This window comes from Hylobates moloch, unplaced genomic scaffold (assembly GCF_009828535.3).
Source record: "Hylobates moloch isolate HMO894 unplaced genomic scaffold, HMol_V3 SCAFFOLD_20, whole genome shotgun sequence".
NCBI lineage: Eukaryota > Metazoa > Chordata > Mammalia > Primates > Hylobatidae > Hylobates > Hylobates moloch.
Genome location: NW_026652295.1, coordinates 27,196,816 through 27,215,750, shown reverse-complemented (window position 1 = coordinate 27,215,750; position 18,935 = coordinate 27,196,816). Strand labels below are relative to the sequence as shown.

At 41.8% G+C, this 18,935-nt stretch overlaps 1 protein-coding gene across 8 annotated transcripts in view; it reads left to right on the top strand.

Annotated features, from left to right (window-relative positions):
* Positions 1-18,935, top strand: part of ZKSCAN4 (zinc finger with KRAB and SCAN domains 4) — a 33,895-nt gene that overhangs the window by 7,270 nt on the left and 7,690 nt on the right. For 3 of the 8 annotated variants that reach the window (XM_058432509.1, XM_058432510.1, XM_058432508.1), the window contains one exon: positions 18,013-18,160. In XM_058432509.1, the coding sequence (XP_058288492.1) occupies positions 18,055-18,160 (106 nt within the window). In that variant the 5' untranslated portion in view covers positions 18,013-18,054. Of the gene's footprint in view, positions 1-12,456; positions 12,484-14,815; positions 15,041-15,577; positions 16,290-18,012; positions 18,161-18,935 lie in introns of those variants that run through there. The other 5 variants (XM_058432505.1, XM_058432504.1, XM_058432506.1 and 2 more) reach the window with 4 other exon arrangements.

The window sequence follows — 18,935 nt, the reverse complement described above, 5'->3', positions numbered from 1 at the left end:
TTTTGCTTTCATCTCGTTGTCTAGAACTGGGTCAAAAGGCTTCCTCTATCTTCAAGTGTTTGGAGAGGTAAATATTTTTAAATGGGCACATTGTTATCCAGAAAAAAAAAAAAGAAAGAATCTCTTAACATGACAGAATAGGGGACCGGGCATTTGATAGTCAACCACAGTGTCCTGTGGGACACTGAAATTGACAGCTTTGAAGCACTGTGTGTAGTCACTTTCCAGAAGTTACCTCAGTTCATCTTCACAACTCTGAGATGCTGGATGGAGCTTTATCATAATTCTACAATCCACGAGAATACACTTTTCATCATCTTTCACCTAACCTACATCCAAATCTCAACATTCTTGCTTTAGATAAAATATCTTGATTTAGATAAAATCAGCCTGTTTTGGAGTGGAAAAACCAGGATGGATTCTCCAGGATGTCCCTGGCTCCTGGATAGACAAACAACAGAAAATTGATTCTTTCCTTTAAGTTCCTTTCCTGCCATGGGCAGTCAAAGAAGCCAGACTTCTGAAACCTGCTCTGTCTAGCTGTGCCTGTAGCTCGAAGTTCCCCAAGCACCAGGAGACATCAGACTGCAGAATAGGATCCCAACTACAGGAAAGGAAATGGGCTGCTGGTGAGCAGGAGGTGGGGATTCCTCAGGCCAACTGTCCACCGAACCCCGAGGCAGAGGTCCCCCTTCCAGGGTCCCTCCTGGCATCCTGGCTCCCTAGAGCCCCAGGCCTCAGCTTCTGCTGAGAGGCAAGTCCTCACGGCCTCGTTGACCCTTCGCAAACCACAAAAGATTTACAATCATGGCTCATCCATCTTCCGCAGTGATGAGCCACCTAAGCCATTTTCCAGGTTTCTCTAGGAATGTTGCATAACTCTGCACAACACTGTCCAACAGAAATACAACGTCAATTACAATTGCGACTGCACAAATAATTTTACATCTTTTCAGTCACCACATTTAAAAAGGTAAAAATAGATAAAATTATTATAATATATTTTATTCAATAGACCCTAAATGTCATCATTTCAACATATAATCAGTATAAAACATTATTAACATATTATGTATTTAACAACAACAAAAAAAACCCACTAAGTCTACAAAATCCAGTGTGTATTTTGCACTTACAGCTCATTCAGTTTAGATGAGCCACATTTTAACTGCTCTATAGTCATGTGTGCCTAATGGCTATTGTATTGGGCAGCAAAGCTCTAGAACAGAGGTATCCAATCTTTTGGCTTTCCTGGGCCACATTGGAAGAAGAAGAATTGTCTTGGGCCACACATAAAATACACTAACACTAAAGATAGCTGATAAGAAAAAAAAAAAAGTAAGGTTAGGGTTAGGGTTAGAGGATTAGGGTTAGGGTTAGGTGAAAAAAAAATTTAAATACAAAAAGAAAATAAAAAGAAAAAAAACACACAAAATCTCATAATGTTTTAAGAAAGTTTATGAATTTGTATTGCACTGCATTCAGCGCCATCCTGGGCTGCCTGCGTTGGACAAGCTTGCTCTAGGAGTTGCCTTTATCACCTCCCCACCATACTACCAGCTGCCTGCTGTTCTCCATCTGTTCACCTGTGTGCATCCATGCAAATGTGTGTTCTTTGTGGAGACACACTTCTAGACACTGGAGATATAGTGGTGAACAAACTAAAAATCTCTGCCATTATAACCAAAACAATTGAAATAAAATGCAAGATAGTAGTAAATATTGGAAAAATTTTTGAAAAGGGAAAAGAAATATGAAGTGCATATGTGTGGGGGGCAGGCAGGTAATGGTAAAAACTTTAGGTGGCATGGACAGGGAAGATCTTACCGAGAAAGTGTCCTTTGAATCAAAATCTGCAGGAAATGAGGGAGCTAGCCTTGCTGATATACAGGAAGGGCATTCCAGTGGAGGGAACACAAATGCAAAGGCTTTGATCTAGGAGGATGTTCATCAGTAAGACCTGTTTCAAACAAAATATCAAAATATTAAATAAAGACGGGATTAGTAACAGTGCTTTGCCTGGCTATATTGAGACCTAAAGCAAAAGGAAAAATCCAGTAATAATGATCCCAACTTTATAATTTTGATATTTTGCTTATCATGGATTCATTGCATTAATTTTGATTTATTAAAATATTATTTATCTTAACTAATAAGTTGTTTGGCACTTTGTTAAATTTTCCACCCAAGGCAAGCCTCCCTTGCCTTACCTTAGTTCTGGGCCTGCATATTGCCTAGAGTGGAATGACCTAGGGAAGAGAACAGTAAGTAGATGAAGCCAACGTAATTGTTCCACCTAAAAGAAGCACCATGATAAATAAATGGTCCCTTGTATGCCATCCCTTGCAGTTCACTCCACCCTCAGTCTCCTAATTGCACTGGATGTAGCAGACTCAGGCAAAATACATGTCTACGTATGTTGAGAAACAAGTCATTTAAGACAGTCCAAATCCTCACCCAGCTCACATGTTTATTTTGGGCCTTTTTGTCAACCCAGAATTTCATAGAGGTGTGTAAAGCTATTAGAGATGCCTGAGTATGGAGGAGCACTGGAAAGAGAGGGAAGAACAGTCTCGATGTTGAACTCCTGAACCAAGAGAAGCAGCGGGATGAGCAACAAGTGAGAATAGCTGTAAGAAAGGTGTGGGAGAGGAAGCTTGTGCTCACAGATGAGAACCCATTATCAATCAAATATTCCTTGTCAGGCATGACATTAGAATTAGCAAAATTGAGGAAAAGTGCATAAAGAAAGTAAAGCTGATGAGCCTTGACACTAATTTTAATTTCATGAATAGGTCACTTTTTAAAAACAGTAGATATTAATAGGATGAATTTCAAGGCTCCCACCAGAATCTTAGCGTTACCAGTAGTACAGTACTTTCGAAAAACACCAAACCAGCCGGGTGCAGTGGCTCACGCCTGTAATCCCAACACTTTGGGAAGCCAAGGTGGGCGGATCACCTGAGGTCTGGAGTTTGAGGCCAGCCTGGCCAACATGGTGAAACTCCGTCTCTACTAAAAATACAAAACTCAGCTGGGCATGTTGGCAGGCACCTGTAATCCCAGCTACTTGGGAGGCTGAGGCAGGAAAATCGCTTGAACCCGGGAGGTGGAGGTTGCAGTGAGCCGAGATCACACCACTGCACTCCAGCCTGGGTGACACAGTGAGACTCTGTTTCAAAATGAAAAGAAAAACACCAAACCTATTCAGGAAGGACATGAACTCTACCACATAAAATTCTTTCCATTTTAAATAACCTAATTCATGATTTGGATAATAAGTAAAAACAACTAACATTTATTCAGCATTCTGATTTACATTTTAAAGTGTTTTTACAATGGTTATCTCATTGGATATGCCCAAGGTCACCTAAATCTATATTGGATGGAGGAGACAAACACATTATCACTCTAAACTCCATGTTCTTTTACCACCACCCACATTCAAAAGTCATATTCAAGTTCTCTGTACTTTCTAGTGTTATTTTCTGTATTTTAAATCTTGCCTTTTTCTCTGACAAATTTCTAGGCATCACAAGGTCAAGGACTATGTTTTTCATTTATTTTGTAGATTCTACAACTCTACTTTGTATCTGGTATGAAATAAACATACACAGATGAGCAGATTATGTAATAATTAGTCAGGAACTCTTTCACTATAGAAACAATATTATTTAAACACAAAGTTTTCAAGAGAGAAAGTGGTAATGCAAGTTAAGAACCAGGTGTCAAGGGATATGTATAAACTCTTAGCAATGCCACTTAGCAGCTGTTATCTCAAAGAGATAAATATAAAAGGTCTTAATGAATGAACTCTAATGTTAACTAAACACAGGGCTGGGGCTAGAGTGAGGCAAAAAAGGCACTGAGGGCACAAAGAGTAGGGATGAACCCACTCTCTTAAATTTTGTGACTTAAATGCCTCTCTTGCCTTATCTTACTTCCAGCACTGTTTAAGGATAAGTGATAGACAAAAGATCATCCCATTTTTTCCCCATTTAACATATAAAGGAAATTCCAGGAGGCATCTATAGTCCCACAAAGAACATACAGAACTAGAAAAAAAATGCTGTGGATTGTTGGAACAATATACAGCTTGTATTGTAACAGTTTGGTAAGATCTCTATGATTTGTACTAAGTGAGTCAAAAATACCTGAAGAATTAGACATCTTTAAAGTTTCTGTGGAATTGGGAGAATTGTTTCCCTCTATGTTGTTCTGAAGACTTGTACATACTGATCCCTGGAAGGATCAGACACCCTCTAACATTTATAGCCAACATCTCAACTGTTACTTGGACAATTAATTTGATCATAATATTAGGATGTGTCAGAATTAAGTTTTTATATCTTTAAGCACAAAAGAAATGTACCTCTTGTGGGACTTTTAGAGACCTCAGTGTTTAATCAAAGATCTTGTGTAATATTCTATATAATGATGAATTTCATGACACAAGTGGCAGAAAATAGGAATGATAAAAGGATGAGAAGCTGTGGGAAAAGGGAGAAGCTCTTAACACCCATAATCAATTATATAGGGTTTAAACACCAACAACGAATAGTTTGCTTCCTAGCAAATTTAATTATGTGAATTCTAGAAATGTTTCTAGAAAGTTTAATTATGGGCTTTCTAGGAAGTTTAAAATTGGCTTTCTAGAAACTTTGATTCAAGGCTGGGTGCAGTGGCTCACACCTGTAATTCAGCATTTTGGGAGGCCAAGGTGGGAGGATCGTTTGAGCCCAGGAGTTAGAGACCGTCCTGGACAACATAGTGAGATCCCCTCTCTACAAAAAATTTAAAAATTAGGTGGGCGTGGTGGGATGTGCCTGTAGTCTCAGTTACTTGGGAGGCTGAGGTAGGAGGATCGCTTGAGCTCAGGAGATCAAGGCTGCCATGAGCCATGATCACACCACTACACTGTAGCCTGAGAAGCGGAGTGAGACCCTATCTCAAAAAAATAAAATAAAATAAAATGTAAAAAGAAACTTTTATTCCCAGGAAACTGCCTCAGAGGTATGGAATTTAACTCTCCTCTTCAGTAGTAGGTTGTATTGCATGCATTTTGGAGCCTCTGGTATTAGCTCATCTTCTGTTCATTTTTAGTGCTTTGACACCTGAGTTTTTGTAGAAGACATGTAGATGTCTAGAAGACATCTAGACATCTTTTGTCTAAAAGACAGAGTTCCCTGTTGAGAACACTCTCATGTTGAACGATGCTTGACCTCTTCATGAAGGCCTTTCCCCATTCTTTACATGGATAAGATTTATCTCCACTGTGGAGTCTCTGATACAGAACAAAACTGACAACCCCACTGTAAGCATTCCCACACTAATCACATTTTTAAGGTCTAACTCCAGAGTGTATTTTCTGGTGATAACAGAATACCAATCATGAAGAGAAAGCTTCTATGTCCACTTGACATTTAAGAAGCTTCTCTCCCAGGTGAATTCTGTAGTGGTAAATGAGGCTTGTATTTTGGACAAAGCTTTTCCCAAATTCATTACATTTGTGTCATATTCTTTTTAATGTGAAAGTCACCTGCTGATGTTCTACTCATCCATTTTTTTTTCCACACTCAGAATCCTGGTACATGCTCCCATTGAGTGTTCCACGTACCTTCCCATATAATCCTGTTTTCTGTAATTTCCTTAATTGGAGCTGCTGTCCTTTTCTCAGTCTTCACCTTACCATTGGAAACAATAATCCAATGGAAAGAAGGGATTTATTATAGGAGAGAAAAACCTTCCTAATAAAATATGAGAGTATGAGGTTTGTGTTTATCTGAAAAGTATATGAAGGAGGCATAACATGAGGAGAACATGAGAAAGGTGAAATCTATGGTGCCAAAACAGGAAACACTGGCAAAAAGGCAGTAAGCATATATGTAGGATAAGGAAAAGAGGGAAAAGAATAGAGTGAGAGTCAGTTCAAAAAAGAACTGGCTGGGGTGTTATGAGAATGTGAGAATGTGGAATGTGGAATGCGAATGAAGTGGATTTGTATTGAGGTGATCATTCATAGATCAACTCAAATTTCTGATTAATTCATTCAACAAATGTTTACCTGGTGTGTACCATGTGCAGTATTGGAGCCATCGGTATTAGAACAATAAACAAAACAGAAAAAAATCCTGCATTCACACTCACATACCTTCTATGGGATGTAGGCCAATTAACAACTAAAAAATAAAGTACATAGGTGGTAATAAGTGCTATGGAAAAGAGGACAGGGACTTCCATCAGGCAACAGGGGGTGAAAATTTTAAATAGAGTGATGAGGAAGGCCTCACTGATAACCTGAAGGAGGTAAGAGAGCTAGTCATGTGGTTATCGGGGGCACAGAATCCCAGGCAGAGGAAACAGCAACTGCTAAAGCTCTGAGGCAAGAATATGTCTACCATTCAAGGAACAGCTCACTGGCTGTAGCTGGAGCAAAGTGAATGAGGGAGAGCAGTGGAAAATCTGATCAGAGAGGAGGCAAGTAGCCAGATTATATAGTTCGAAAACTGTAAGAACTTTGGTTTTTATTCTGAGTAAGTGGGAAACCATTCGATATTTTTGGATAGAGGAAAGTTAAGATCTGACTTGGGGTTTAAAATGATCACTGTAGTTGTTGTGTTGAGAATAAAACATATGACAGACAAAGGTGCAAGCAAGAAAACTCAGAAAGGGGGCTACTGCAGTAATCCCGGGAACATATAATGGTAATGAAAAACAGTGGTAGCAGTGGAGATGGTGAGAAGTGATTTAGTTTGTGGATATATTGGGAAAGTAGTTCTAATGGGATTTCCTGATTAATTGGATGAGACATGAGAGACGAGTAAAAGATAAGAGTGAAAAAAGCAGATGAGCAGTTTATAAACAAGGCGACTACTACTCAAGGGGCAAAAGCTGTGCAGAAGTTAAAATATGTCTATAGTGAGTACTGGCCTATTATCCCTGTATATGTTTATGCCTTAAGGGAATTATAATTATCAAAAAAATAGTTAGGCATGCAGGCTCTATCATCATAAGACTGAAAGGGAATGAATGAGTCTAAGGAAAATTCATAAATAGTGCTCCCAATTGTGAAATATATGTGTATGCATAATCAGAGTAATGGATACAAGAACAAGCAAGACTAGAGGGGCTTCAACAAGAACTGGTAGGTGCAATCTTAGATTTTGGGGGTCTGAGGTTTGATTTTACTCTACCAACAAGGCAATAGCTTAGCCTGTCATTAGAATCTGGCATAAGAATCTGGCCTAAGTCAGAAACAAAATAATTTTATATGATTACAAGGAAGCCCTATGACTTTTACACTTTGCCTTCAGAATTTCATTGCCTTTTTCTACTGCATTAATAACCCACCCCAAACAGTCCTACTATTTCAAAGTTATAATTGTTATTTTTTTTCCCCAATTAGGATAGGCTAGGCCCAGTGGCTCATGCCTGTATTCCAGCACTTTGGGAGACTAAAGCAGGAGTATCACTTGAGGCCAGAAGTTTGAGACCAGTCTTGGGAACATAGCTAGACTCCATCTCTATAAAAAACAAGACCAAAAAAACCTTATTAGGAGAGACAGTCCCCCTTGGGCCTTTTGTGCTTCTGTGCATCTTGCTGTAGGTGCCAAGGATATAAGGCTCTGATCATTTTTTTACCAGTCCATTTCCCATAGATAGCAAGCCTGCCATTTGTTACTCATAGATATCAAGCAGCTATCATATTTGCATCAGTTGCCACTGCCACCAAGTCTCAAGAAGGTGACATGATGGGCCCAGATGGATGCTATGCACACAGTGGGTTTGTGTTGCATCCAGAGAAGCCTGAGCTTAGAGAATCTGCAGCTTTTACAGCAAGGGGTTAAGTAAGCCTGATAATTGTACAAGGCAAGACATTATCTTTCAAGGTCACCAGCTGCATAAACAATCTGAGGAATAGACTGGTTTAAAAAAAATGACTAGGGTCTTGTATCCTGATTTTCTTTTTTTTTAAAACCATCATTCTCATAACTTTCTATTAAATTTTATGTATGCATTCTGCTTATGGTTTATTCTATTGTCAATCTCCACTGGAATATTAACACAATGAGGGCAGAGACCTTTGTCCCTTTTGCCACTGTGGTATCCTGAACACCTAAAATAGTGTCTAACCCAGAACAGTAACTCAACATCCTTGTTCTGTACAAGGTTAAATAATTTAAAGCTTATTGAGCCCTAATGTGTAATGTGTGTATCATTTTCAACTTTACCATATATTTTGAAATTGCTTTTTAAGATAAATGTATGAATTTATACACCCATCAGCTGTGTAAGTTTTTTTCCACACATTTACTAGCAAATATTATTGAAACACTTTTACATTTTGCTAAGGTATAGGTATGAACTGGCTTAAAATTTGCCTTTTCTAATTACAAGGCTAAGTAAGGATCTTTGCTTATGTTTATTGGCCATTTAAGATTCCTCCTCTCTGAATTGCCTATGCATATTCCTTGTTAATTTTCTGTTTGATTGTTGGCTTTTCTCTTGTTCATACATAGAAGTTCATTATATATTCTGGCTATTGATCTTTGTTGATTATATGAGTTGCAAATATCTTCTTTCAGTCTTTTGTGTTTTCCACATGTTTCTGGTGTCTTTTGATATAGCTTTAAATTTTAATGAGGTCAAATTTACTAATTTTTTTCCTTCATAGTATGTGCTATGTATTTTAAAAGAATTCCTGCTTTACTTAAGATCATAAAGAAATACTCCTAATTTTCTTCTGAAAGTGTCAAAGTTTTTCTATTTAAATTTTTTTTTTGAGAAAAGGTCTCACTCTGTCATCCAGGCTGGAGTGTACTGGTGCGATCATAGTTTTCCCAACTGTCTCAAATATGTCTTTTTGCAATTGTTTTGTTCTTATCAGGGTCCAAATAAGGTTTACCATTACCATTACATTTGGTTGATAAGTCTATTCAGTCTCTTTTAATCTGTAGTTCCCCTTTCTCCTCCGAATGTTTATTAATGCCATTTATTTGTTGAAGAATCTAGGTCTTCTTGAGGTAGGACGCTGGACTTGACTTCAGAAGTGGGGCTGACACCAGGCCAGATTGAGAACTAACCAAAACAGGGAAGAGGGAAAAGCACCTCTCTGTGAGACATGCTCAGCAATGTGCCATGTCAGTTTACCACTGCCATGCTACCCCTTTCCATGGCAACAACCTGACGACCAGGAAGTTACTACTCTTTCTCTATAAATTTCTGCATAATCTGCCCCTTAATTTGAATATAATTAAAAGTGGGTATAAATATGGCTGCAGAACTGCTTCTGAGCGACTACTCTGGACATGCTGCCTATGGGTTAGCCCTGCTCTGCAAAGGAGCAGTACCTCTAGTGCTGCTGTACATTACTGCTTCAATAAAAGTTGCTAACACCACTAGCTCACCCTTGAATTCTTTCCTGAATGAAGCTGAGAACTCTTGATTCATACATTTTATGAAACAAGCAAAAATTTTAAAAAAAGAAATAAAAAAAGACCCTCCTGGTCTAAGCCCCAATTTGGGGACTCACCTGTCCTGCATCATCTGTCAACCCAGATGGGATGAAGACAGCAGAGACAGTGGAGAAGGAGGCAATCGGCGTTAAGGCAAGACAGTAGTAAGGCAGCGAGACAGAAGAGATGATCAGTGATCAGCAGAGAAGTGGTGATTGGCAAGAGATGATGAGAGATGGTAGTCAGCAAGATAGCAAGAGACCAGTGAGAGATGGCGATTGGTGAGAAAGTGAATGGAGAGATGGCAAAGCAGTCTGTGATTAAGGCTGCAAGAGCTCTAACAATAAAGATCTGCCAACACTACAGAGCTATAACAGTAACCAGAGGCTCTGTTCAGAGCCATCATTTTCCCTGACAGGTGGAGCCAAGTGGATGTGTAAGCGGTCATAACGCTGCTGCCTCATATGGGACCCACTGCTCCAGCCAGCAGGCCAGTGGGTTACCAGTCCCATCCTGGTCCCCCATGTGACAGCTAAGCCCACCTAAGCTGAGGAAATCTGGAGAGACTTTCACCTGGGTCCCATGTGAAAGATCAGTCAGAGCCTTTTGACTCTTGAGGATAAGTGAATGTTCCCTGTGTTCTCCCCTCTGACCCCCCAGTATCGGGTAAGATAGGAAGTAAAAGCCTTTGGATAGGTGGTCAGTTAAAAGTCCCCTGTTTGAGTGCCTTGAAGCACATCCTTGCCACATCTTCCCCCAGTTATTTCTTCTCTGACTTCATTTTATTGCTCCACCAGTCATTTTCAGTCCTAAAATATATGTTTTGTTTTCAGTCTTTTTTTTTTTTTCTTTTGAGACCGAGCCTTGCTGTCACCCAGGCTGGAGTGTAGTGGCGTGATCTTGGCTCACTGCAACCTACGCCTCCCAGGTTCAAGTGATTCTTCTGCCTCAGCCTCCTGAGTAGCTGGTACTACAGACGTGCACCACCAGGCCCAGAAAATTTTTGTATTTTTAGTAGAGATGGGGTTTCACTATGTTGGCCATGCTGGTCTCAAACTCCTGACCTCAGGTGATCCACCCATCTTGGCTTCCCAAAGTGCTGGGATTACAGGTGTGAGCCACCATGTCCAGACTCCATGGGGTTTTCAGTATTTGGTGAGGAGACCCTCGCTGGCTGAAACTCAGGCACTCCGGGTTTTGGTATTTTCGGCTGCCCCGGCAGATGTTCTGGGGTTTTCAGCATTGACATTCCCTCTAGGATTGTGGATTACAGTCCCTACCTCTAGGGAAATATTGGTCTCACCTTTGTCTGCCCTAAAGTTAGAAGTTACTTCCCTAATAGCCAGTTGCAGTCCCCTTCCTTCATGCTGACTTATAACTGCCTTGCTCAAGCCCTCTTGGCTGAAGAAGCTGGGAGTACCCAATCCCCTGGCATGACAGCCAGCCACCTACAGCAGTAAACAAGTGGCCACCCAAACATTTTTTTTCAGTGTCTCTGCTAGTAGGTAGGTTCTCCAGCAAGTCAGGGCCTCCGAGGTTTCCCCTTGGGCAACCCCTTTTCCTTTCTCCCTTCCACTGTCACCATTTGTTTAGCCTCTCTCTGCATAACCCTTGCTGTCTGCAAAATTTAGGCTCAACATTCTATTGCCCATTCATAGCTCAGCTTATAATGCACTTTTGTAACACTTTGCTCCCTCCATTCATGTCTTCTCTGTAGAACAAAGTGAGAAATTAAAAGGGAAAAGTAACCAGGCATTTGCTAAACTTAGGCTAACCAGGCCAGGTACAGTGGCTCGTGCCTGTAATCCCAGCACTTTGGTAGGCTGACATGGGTGGATTGCTTGAGCCCAGGAGTTTGAGACCAACCTGGGCAACATGGTGAAACCCTATTTCTACTAAAAACACAAAAATTAACCAGGCATGGTGGCGGATGCCTGTAATCCCAGCTACTTGGGAGGCTTAGGCATGAGAACCACTTGAACCTGGGAGGTGCAGGTTGCAGTGAGCCGAGATCGCGCCATTGCACTCCAGCCTGGGTAACAGAGTGAGACTCGTTCTTAAAAAGTAATATAAAATAAACTTAGGGTAACTGAAACCCCTGTAGATATCTTCATTAAACACGGGGACAACGGCGAGCATCCCAAGAGACTCGCCACTAGGGTGCCTTTTAGACAACTGGAGTAAATTTAAACTAGAGAAATTATTTTAAAAAGAAACTCATTTACTATTGCAATAATGTTTGCGTTCAATACAGATTGGCCAACCAACAGATCTGGCCTAGGCATGGTTCTTTACATCGTAGTGATATTTAACAATTAGTTTTGCTCTGTAAAAAGGAAAATAGAGATCTCTTACGCACAGGCTTCTATGGCTCTGTAGTGGCTCACGTTACTTCCAGACACCAGAAAGCCACACCTAAGGGATCCTCTCCAAGCAGCTTCCCCTAGAAGGCCTATGCCCTCTCTGAAGTCTCCTTAATCCTATTCTGAGAGTAGTCCCATTAGTTTTCTAATGAAGGATTCTAACTCAAGGTCATCAGGCACCCCTTCCCCTTATCCAGCTAGCCCCAGCCTTTACCCCCCAGGGCCCAAAAAAGTAAGCCCAACCAGGACCACCAGGAGTAGGGCCCCATATAAGCCCCTAAAGTCAAACCTGTGTCCATTGCAGGAGGTAGCTGATGGAAATGGAGGAACACTTAGAGTACATGGGGCATTGTCTGTCTCTAATTTGGCTTTATACAAGGAAAAATTTGGCCAGTTTTCAGAGAATCAAAAAAAAGGTTTATACATTTTACCATATTCTTTAATTTAACTTGTCATGACTTGCAAGTATTGTCATTTGCTTGCTGTGCCATGAAAAAAAAAGGTAAGGAAAAATTGTGTGGTTAAGCCAATCATTTATGACAAGGTTATGGAAATAACTCAAGGAAAATGAGAAAATCCCACTCTATTTCAGGGTCATTTTGGTGAAACACTCAGGAAATATACTAATGCAGACTCAGACTCCCAAAAAGGACAAGCTCTCCTAGGTATGCATTTTATTACTCAATCTGCCCCTTATACTAGGAGGAAGCTACAAAAAGCAGCAATAGGACCTCAAACCCCTATGAGCCATTTAAATATGGTCTTTAAAGTTTACAACAATAGGGACAGGGCAAAAGAGATTTAACAGTAGCCAAAAAGTGCAATTATTAGCAAATGCTTTAAGTCCCCTGACCCCTGAGGGTTACCCATCCTGAAATAGTGTCACAAGATGGATGTCTGGAATGCCCAGAGAAGAGCCCCTGACTTGCCAGCCCCAATGTATAGGTTATTTACTAGCCAAACAAGATGGAGCCTGTGCAGTTATTAATAAAACCTGCTGCACATGTAGTAACAACTCTGAACAAGTTGAATTTAACATTCGCAAGATCTATAAGCAAGCTAACCGGTTACATATCTATAGTCAGGGCACTGACCCCAACTATATCTGGTCAATTATCAGAAGTGCCATCCAAAGTCTCACCTAGTTTTTATCTCTCCTAGGACCTTTAATAGCCATCTTGTTATTACTAATCTTTGGCCCTTGCTTGTTTAACCTCTTTATAAAATCTGTGTCTTCTAAATTACAACAGTTCCAGATAAAGAAAATGCTATCACAGGGCTTCCAACCCATCCCATCTACTGACCCAGAAAATAAAAGCATACTGCCTTTAGATATGGTATCCAGAGATTTTTACTCTTCCAGTGCTAGGCAGGGCCTATGCCCATAAACTAAGCAGGAAGCAGTTACAGAAGATGGACCACTGCCCTTCTGCAGCCCACTTAAAATTAAGAAGGCATATCTAATCTCTGAGGGAGGAATGAGGTAGGAGGCAGAATTCAACTCCAGAAGTGGGGCTCCAACACCTGACCAAATTGAGGACTAGCTAAAAGAGGGAAGAGGCAATATCACCTCTCCACCAGACATACCCACCAGTGTGCAATGTCAGTTTACCATTGCCATGGCAACACAGGGAAGTTGCCACCCCTTTCCATGGCCATGACCAGGTGACTCAGAAGTTAACACCCCTTTGCTAGAAATTTCTGCATAATCTGGTGCTTAATTTGCATATAGTTAAATGTAGGTATAAATGTGACTGCAGAACTGCTTCTGAGCTGCTAGTCTAAGCACACTGCCTAGGGGGTAGCCCTGCTCTGTAAGGAGCAGTACCTCTGCTGCTGCTGTACACTGACACTTCAATAAAAGTTGCTGCCTAATACCACTGGCTTGCCCTTGAACTCTTCCCTGGGCGAAGCAAAACATCCTTTTGAGCTAAGCCCTAATTTTGGGGCTCACTTGTCCTGCATCATTCTGTTCTATAGAATGTCCCACATGCTGGATTTGGCTGATTGATGTTTTAAAGTGTCATTTAATTCCTTAACTCTCAAACTCACCTGCATGTTGGAATCACCTAGGAAAGTTGGCCAGGCGTGGTGGCTCACACCTGTAATCCCAGCACTTTGGGAGGCTGAGGTGGGCGGATCACTTGAGGCCAGGAGTTCGAGACCAGCATGGTGACGCATGTCTGTAATCCCAGCTACTTGGGTGGCTAAGGAACTAGAATCACTTGAACCCAGAAGTGGAGGTTGCAGTGAGCCAAGATTGTGCCACTGCACTCCAGCTCTGGGTGACACAGCAAGACTCTGTCGCAAAACAAACACAAACAACAAAAAAATGTTATTCATGCCTGAGTCCCATCCTGTGACATTCTGATTTAATTGATCTTGGTTGCAGCCTAGGTATCAGGATGTTTTAAAAGCTCCCCAGTGATTCTGTGTGACACAGAGTGTGAAAACTGCTAACTTAACTTATTTCTGTAAATATTAGGATCTAGAAAAGTACTTAGATTCAAGTTCACTTATAAGGATACTTCATGGGCAGTGCCCTCTACCTTCTGTGGTAGCTCATCAAGAGAAATATATTTTGTAGTATTTTTCATTTGCAACAGTCTTTGGGATTTCTCATTTTCTTAAGTTATGTTATTTCCTAATTCTTGGAATGTAGAGGCATAGGCAGAGAAAGAAAAACTCAGGAAAGTACTGACATGATATTTTTTCCCCTAATAAACTACTGAACTTGCATTCTGTAGCTTCTCCATTCCACTGGGCAGAAAGGGGCTTACTGAAGTGTCCAGTCAAATAACTTACAGTCAATTATGGCCTAAAATCGAGTCCCATCTAGTTCAAAGAATTCTCAGGGCTTTCTTCTATTATAGGATAGGCCTAGTTTATCACATGCCAGGTACTATTCTAAGCACTTTACACGAGCGCTCGCAACATTATCTAATCCCTAGTAATGCCTACAACATCCCTATCTTCTATTACTTTCCCTATTTACAGATTGGAAAAGTCGGGCACAGGGAGGGTAAGCCAGGGTTACACAGGTAACCTGGCTACCTGCATATCTAGCCACTGTGCTTGACTGTGAATGGGGGCTGGGAAGAAATAGGAAAGAAGAAAACAGAAGAGAATGGGGTCCCTGAAGCCAGAGACTAGAGAGTTTCTGGAGGTGGAGAGCAGCATAAGCCTGATTGCCAGAGAAGCAGCCATGGAATGTGCAAAGTGGTGAGTGGGGGAGTGGGGCAGTGTGTTGAGGATTAGTGGGAGGTGAGGGCTACAGTCAGGGTAGGGAGGAGTAGTTTGGCCTTAAGGAGGAGGAAAAAAAGTGACAGATTAAGGGGGTGAGTGGGGAAGGACCAAGGGCAGCCACTGCTCGCTGCAGGCAAGTGCCTGGTGATGTGTTCTGCTGCTTTGAGGTTTCTGAGAGAGACTAAAGGTCCTCCTGCCCGGGTTCTTAGGGCTCTGGGGAACCCCTGCTTTCCAGCTCAATTTTAGTGTCAATTTTATGCCAGCTGCTTAAGCAAGCTTTACATAGGAAAGAAATATGAGCCACAGCGGCATCCTTACAGGATTTAAAGGCTCAGTCCTATTTCTTATGATCCAAGGTCTGTCATCCTTTCCTTCTCTTTTCCTTAACTGCCTTCCCTTGCGTGGAGGTAAGGACAGGGTAGCTAATGGGTTAATTCGGAGACAACCACTGAGAGAAGCTTCCTAGAGAGCCCAGGAAGTGGCCTTAGTTGCCATCGAGGCTTCCTGTGCCCCAGCCTCAGCTTCCCTCCTATGTCTGGAGAGTGATCACTTTCACGCCCAAAGACATCCTTTGGTGATACTTACTGTGGGATTCAGAGTGGGATGCCGAGGACGACCCTGCAAAGGCACGGACTATAAGAGAGATCTGTGCAGCTGCGCCTCAGGGTGTGTCCTGGGCCCCTGGGCATGAGAGGAGGGGGACCACTTGCAGTTTTACTGGAAAATTTACCACCTTTCCAGAATCCTCTGAAGATATACAGGTCGCAACTAGAGTGAGACCTGTGTACTGCCTTGGGTCAGAATGGCTAGAGAACCGAGAAAAAACGCAGCCCTGGACGCCCAGTGTGCAGAAGACCAGACGGGGCTCCTGACCGTGAAGGTGGAGAAGGAGGAAGCCTCCGCCTTGACGGCGGAGGTGAGCGCACCCTGCAGCCCTGCTCGGGGCCCCGAACGCTCCCGCCAGCGCTTCCGAGGCTTCCGCTACCCGGAGGCTGCGGGCCCCCGCGAGGCGCTGAGCCGGCTCCGAGAACTCTGCGGACAATGGCTGCAGCCTGAGATGCACAGCAAGGAGCAGATCCTGGAGCTGCTGGTGCTGGAGCAGTTCCTGACCATCCTGCCGGGGAATCTGCAGAGCTGGGTGCGGGAGCAGCATCCAGAGAGCGGGGAGGAGGTGGTGGTGCTATTGGAGTATTTGGAGAGGCAGCTGGATGAGCCGGCGCCGCAGGTAGAAAGAACAGGTTTAGTATCTGAGCTCTGTGGTCTGTTTCCTCCTGAAATCCCAGATCGGAGTGAGGGGCATTCCTTTAAGATCCAGGAGTTCCTCATCTCTTTTTGTACTGTGAACCTCCTTGGCAGTAAGCTGAAGTCCCTTGACTCCTTCTCAAAATTATATTTTTAAATATATAAAGAAACTATAAAGGATTACAAAAGAACACAACTATATTGACATACAGTTAGCAAAGAATTAAATTTGTATTAAAGTCATATATGTGGATTTTTATTACTGCACTAAATAATAAGACCTAGGTACAGGGCTTATAATTGGCAATTTCAAAATGGTGATAAGCATCTATTTGCCTGGTTGTAATGTGGTGTGAAAACATGTGCAGGTTTTGTTGGTGACAAAATCCTGGGTACTGCTTATGCTACCTTGATTTGTTGCTTCCATTCATAACTGAAGGAAATGTTAACTCTCTCTTAAAGACCAGTAAAAATAAGATTAGTTTTTGTCCTGTCTAAGTTCCTGGACCACTTGGGAGAAAGTCCATGGACCACTGGTTATGAACCTCTGGTAGAAAGTGGGCAGATTTTTACCTCCATGTTCTTCCCTGTTTTATGAGGGACTGTTTCCTCTTTGCATCGTCCCGTGTCCCTGTGCACACACCTTCAGAGGACCTGTGTGGCCAAATCTTCTAACCGGTGAGCTGGATACCAAGGTTCTTGACTTAGGTCTATTGCACGCAAGCCCTGTAGCAGTGGGAAGTCATTGCAAATCTCTTAGCTTCATTCTTCATAAAATATGTGGGAAATTCTGAGCTGCATGTGAGACAGTAACTTGAAAACTGTAATTTAACTATAAATGTCTGGAAGAAAACCTACTTTTAATGAGGACATAACTATGTGCCAGGCCCTGTGTTAGGTGGTTTCACATGCTGTGATCTTATTTACTGGTCTCCAAAACCTCATAAAATAGAAATTATTGTCCTCATCTTTCAGATTAGAAAATATATTAGTATTCTTCGAGAATTTAGCACCAGTGTCCAAAGGGTTTTCGTAAACACACAGATGTATATAATGAGGGAGCCTAGAGTAATGGTAAGAACACGGGATCTGGAGTCATTCTGTCTGAGCTCCCATCCTGGTATTGCCACTTATTAGCTGGGTGACATGGGCAAGCTGCTTAAACGCTGTCCACCCTTGGGTGGGTGCGGTGGCTCACGCCCGTAATCCCAGCACTTTGGGAGGCTGAGGCGGGCAGATCACCTGAGGTCAGGAGTTCGAGACCAGCCTGACCAACATGGAGAAACCCGGTCTCTACTAAAAATACAAAAAATTAGCCAGGCATGGTGGCATATGCCTGTAATCCCAGCTACTAGGGAGGCTGAGGCAGGAGAATCGCTTGAACCCCAGAGGCGGAAGTTGCGGTGAGGTGAGATCATGCCATTGCATTCCAGCCTGGGCAACAAGAGTGAAATTCCATCCCCCCCTCAAAAAAACAACAACAACAACAACAAAAATGCTGTCCACTCAGGAGAGAGGATCAGGGCCACATCTCCATTTTCAGCAACTTATCATAAAAATCCAAAATAATAGCTCATAGGGTTGTTATCTATATTAATTGTGTTAATATCATAAGGCTTGTAGGAACAGTGCCTAGAAAATAGAAATCACTTGCACATGGAAAACATAGAAAAGTTGTGTAGATAACTAAAAATCGTGACTTCTAGGTTCCCGTTGGTGACCAGGGACAAGAACTGCTCTGTTGCAAGATGGCACTATTGACACAAACTCAAGGGTCTCAAAGTAGCCAGTGCCAGCCAATGAAGGCTCTGTTCAAGCATGAATCTCTGGGATCCCAGCCCTTACAAGACAGAGGTGAGTATTCTCTTCTGGGTTGTATGAATTCTATAGACTTCATCCAATTTCATTTAAGGATCACCTAAAAGATCCATTTACAGTTACTTTGTATACTCATCACAGAGAGACTGTATTTTAAGACTGAGACTAAAAGAGAAATTTCAAACAATGGTGAAAAACTTTCCTAACCAAACTAGGACACAGTAAATCTGATTTTATTAAAATTGATGTCTAGAAAGAATCGGTTTTTTAAACAACATGGTAATCTCCATTCATTAAAGATATATTTAGGGAGCCCTCATCTATGGTAGCCAGTGTTGTAGGCACTGGGGAGAGAGCCACCAATAAGACAGAATTCTTGCTTTGATGGAGCTTACATTCTAGCAGGGAGGATAGCAAATAAATTAATAATATAATTTTAGATATTGGTAAGTGCTATGAAGAAAATAAGGCAGAATTTGTAAAGCCAGCCAGAACATTCCAGAGATAGTAAGACTGCTGCAAATAAAAGAGTGTAAATCTAAACGCTGTAAAGTCTAACTAGAAGAGTGAAAATCACTTAATAGGAAGCAGCTGTGTGTTCCATGCTGTTCCTCATCTGCTGTGAACATCTGGGCTGATTCCTAAGACATACAACACTTGGACATGCCATCCAACATGCAATCTTTATTTCTCAGCAGAGTTTCTGGCCTAAACCAACTTATTTTCTGCCCCTTGCAAATTGACTTATTATAGGGAAACCTAGGGTTTCTTCTACTTCTGAGTCTGAGCAAGTTCTATTTAAGCAGTCTTC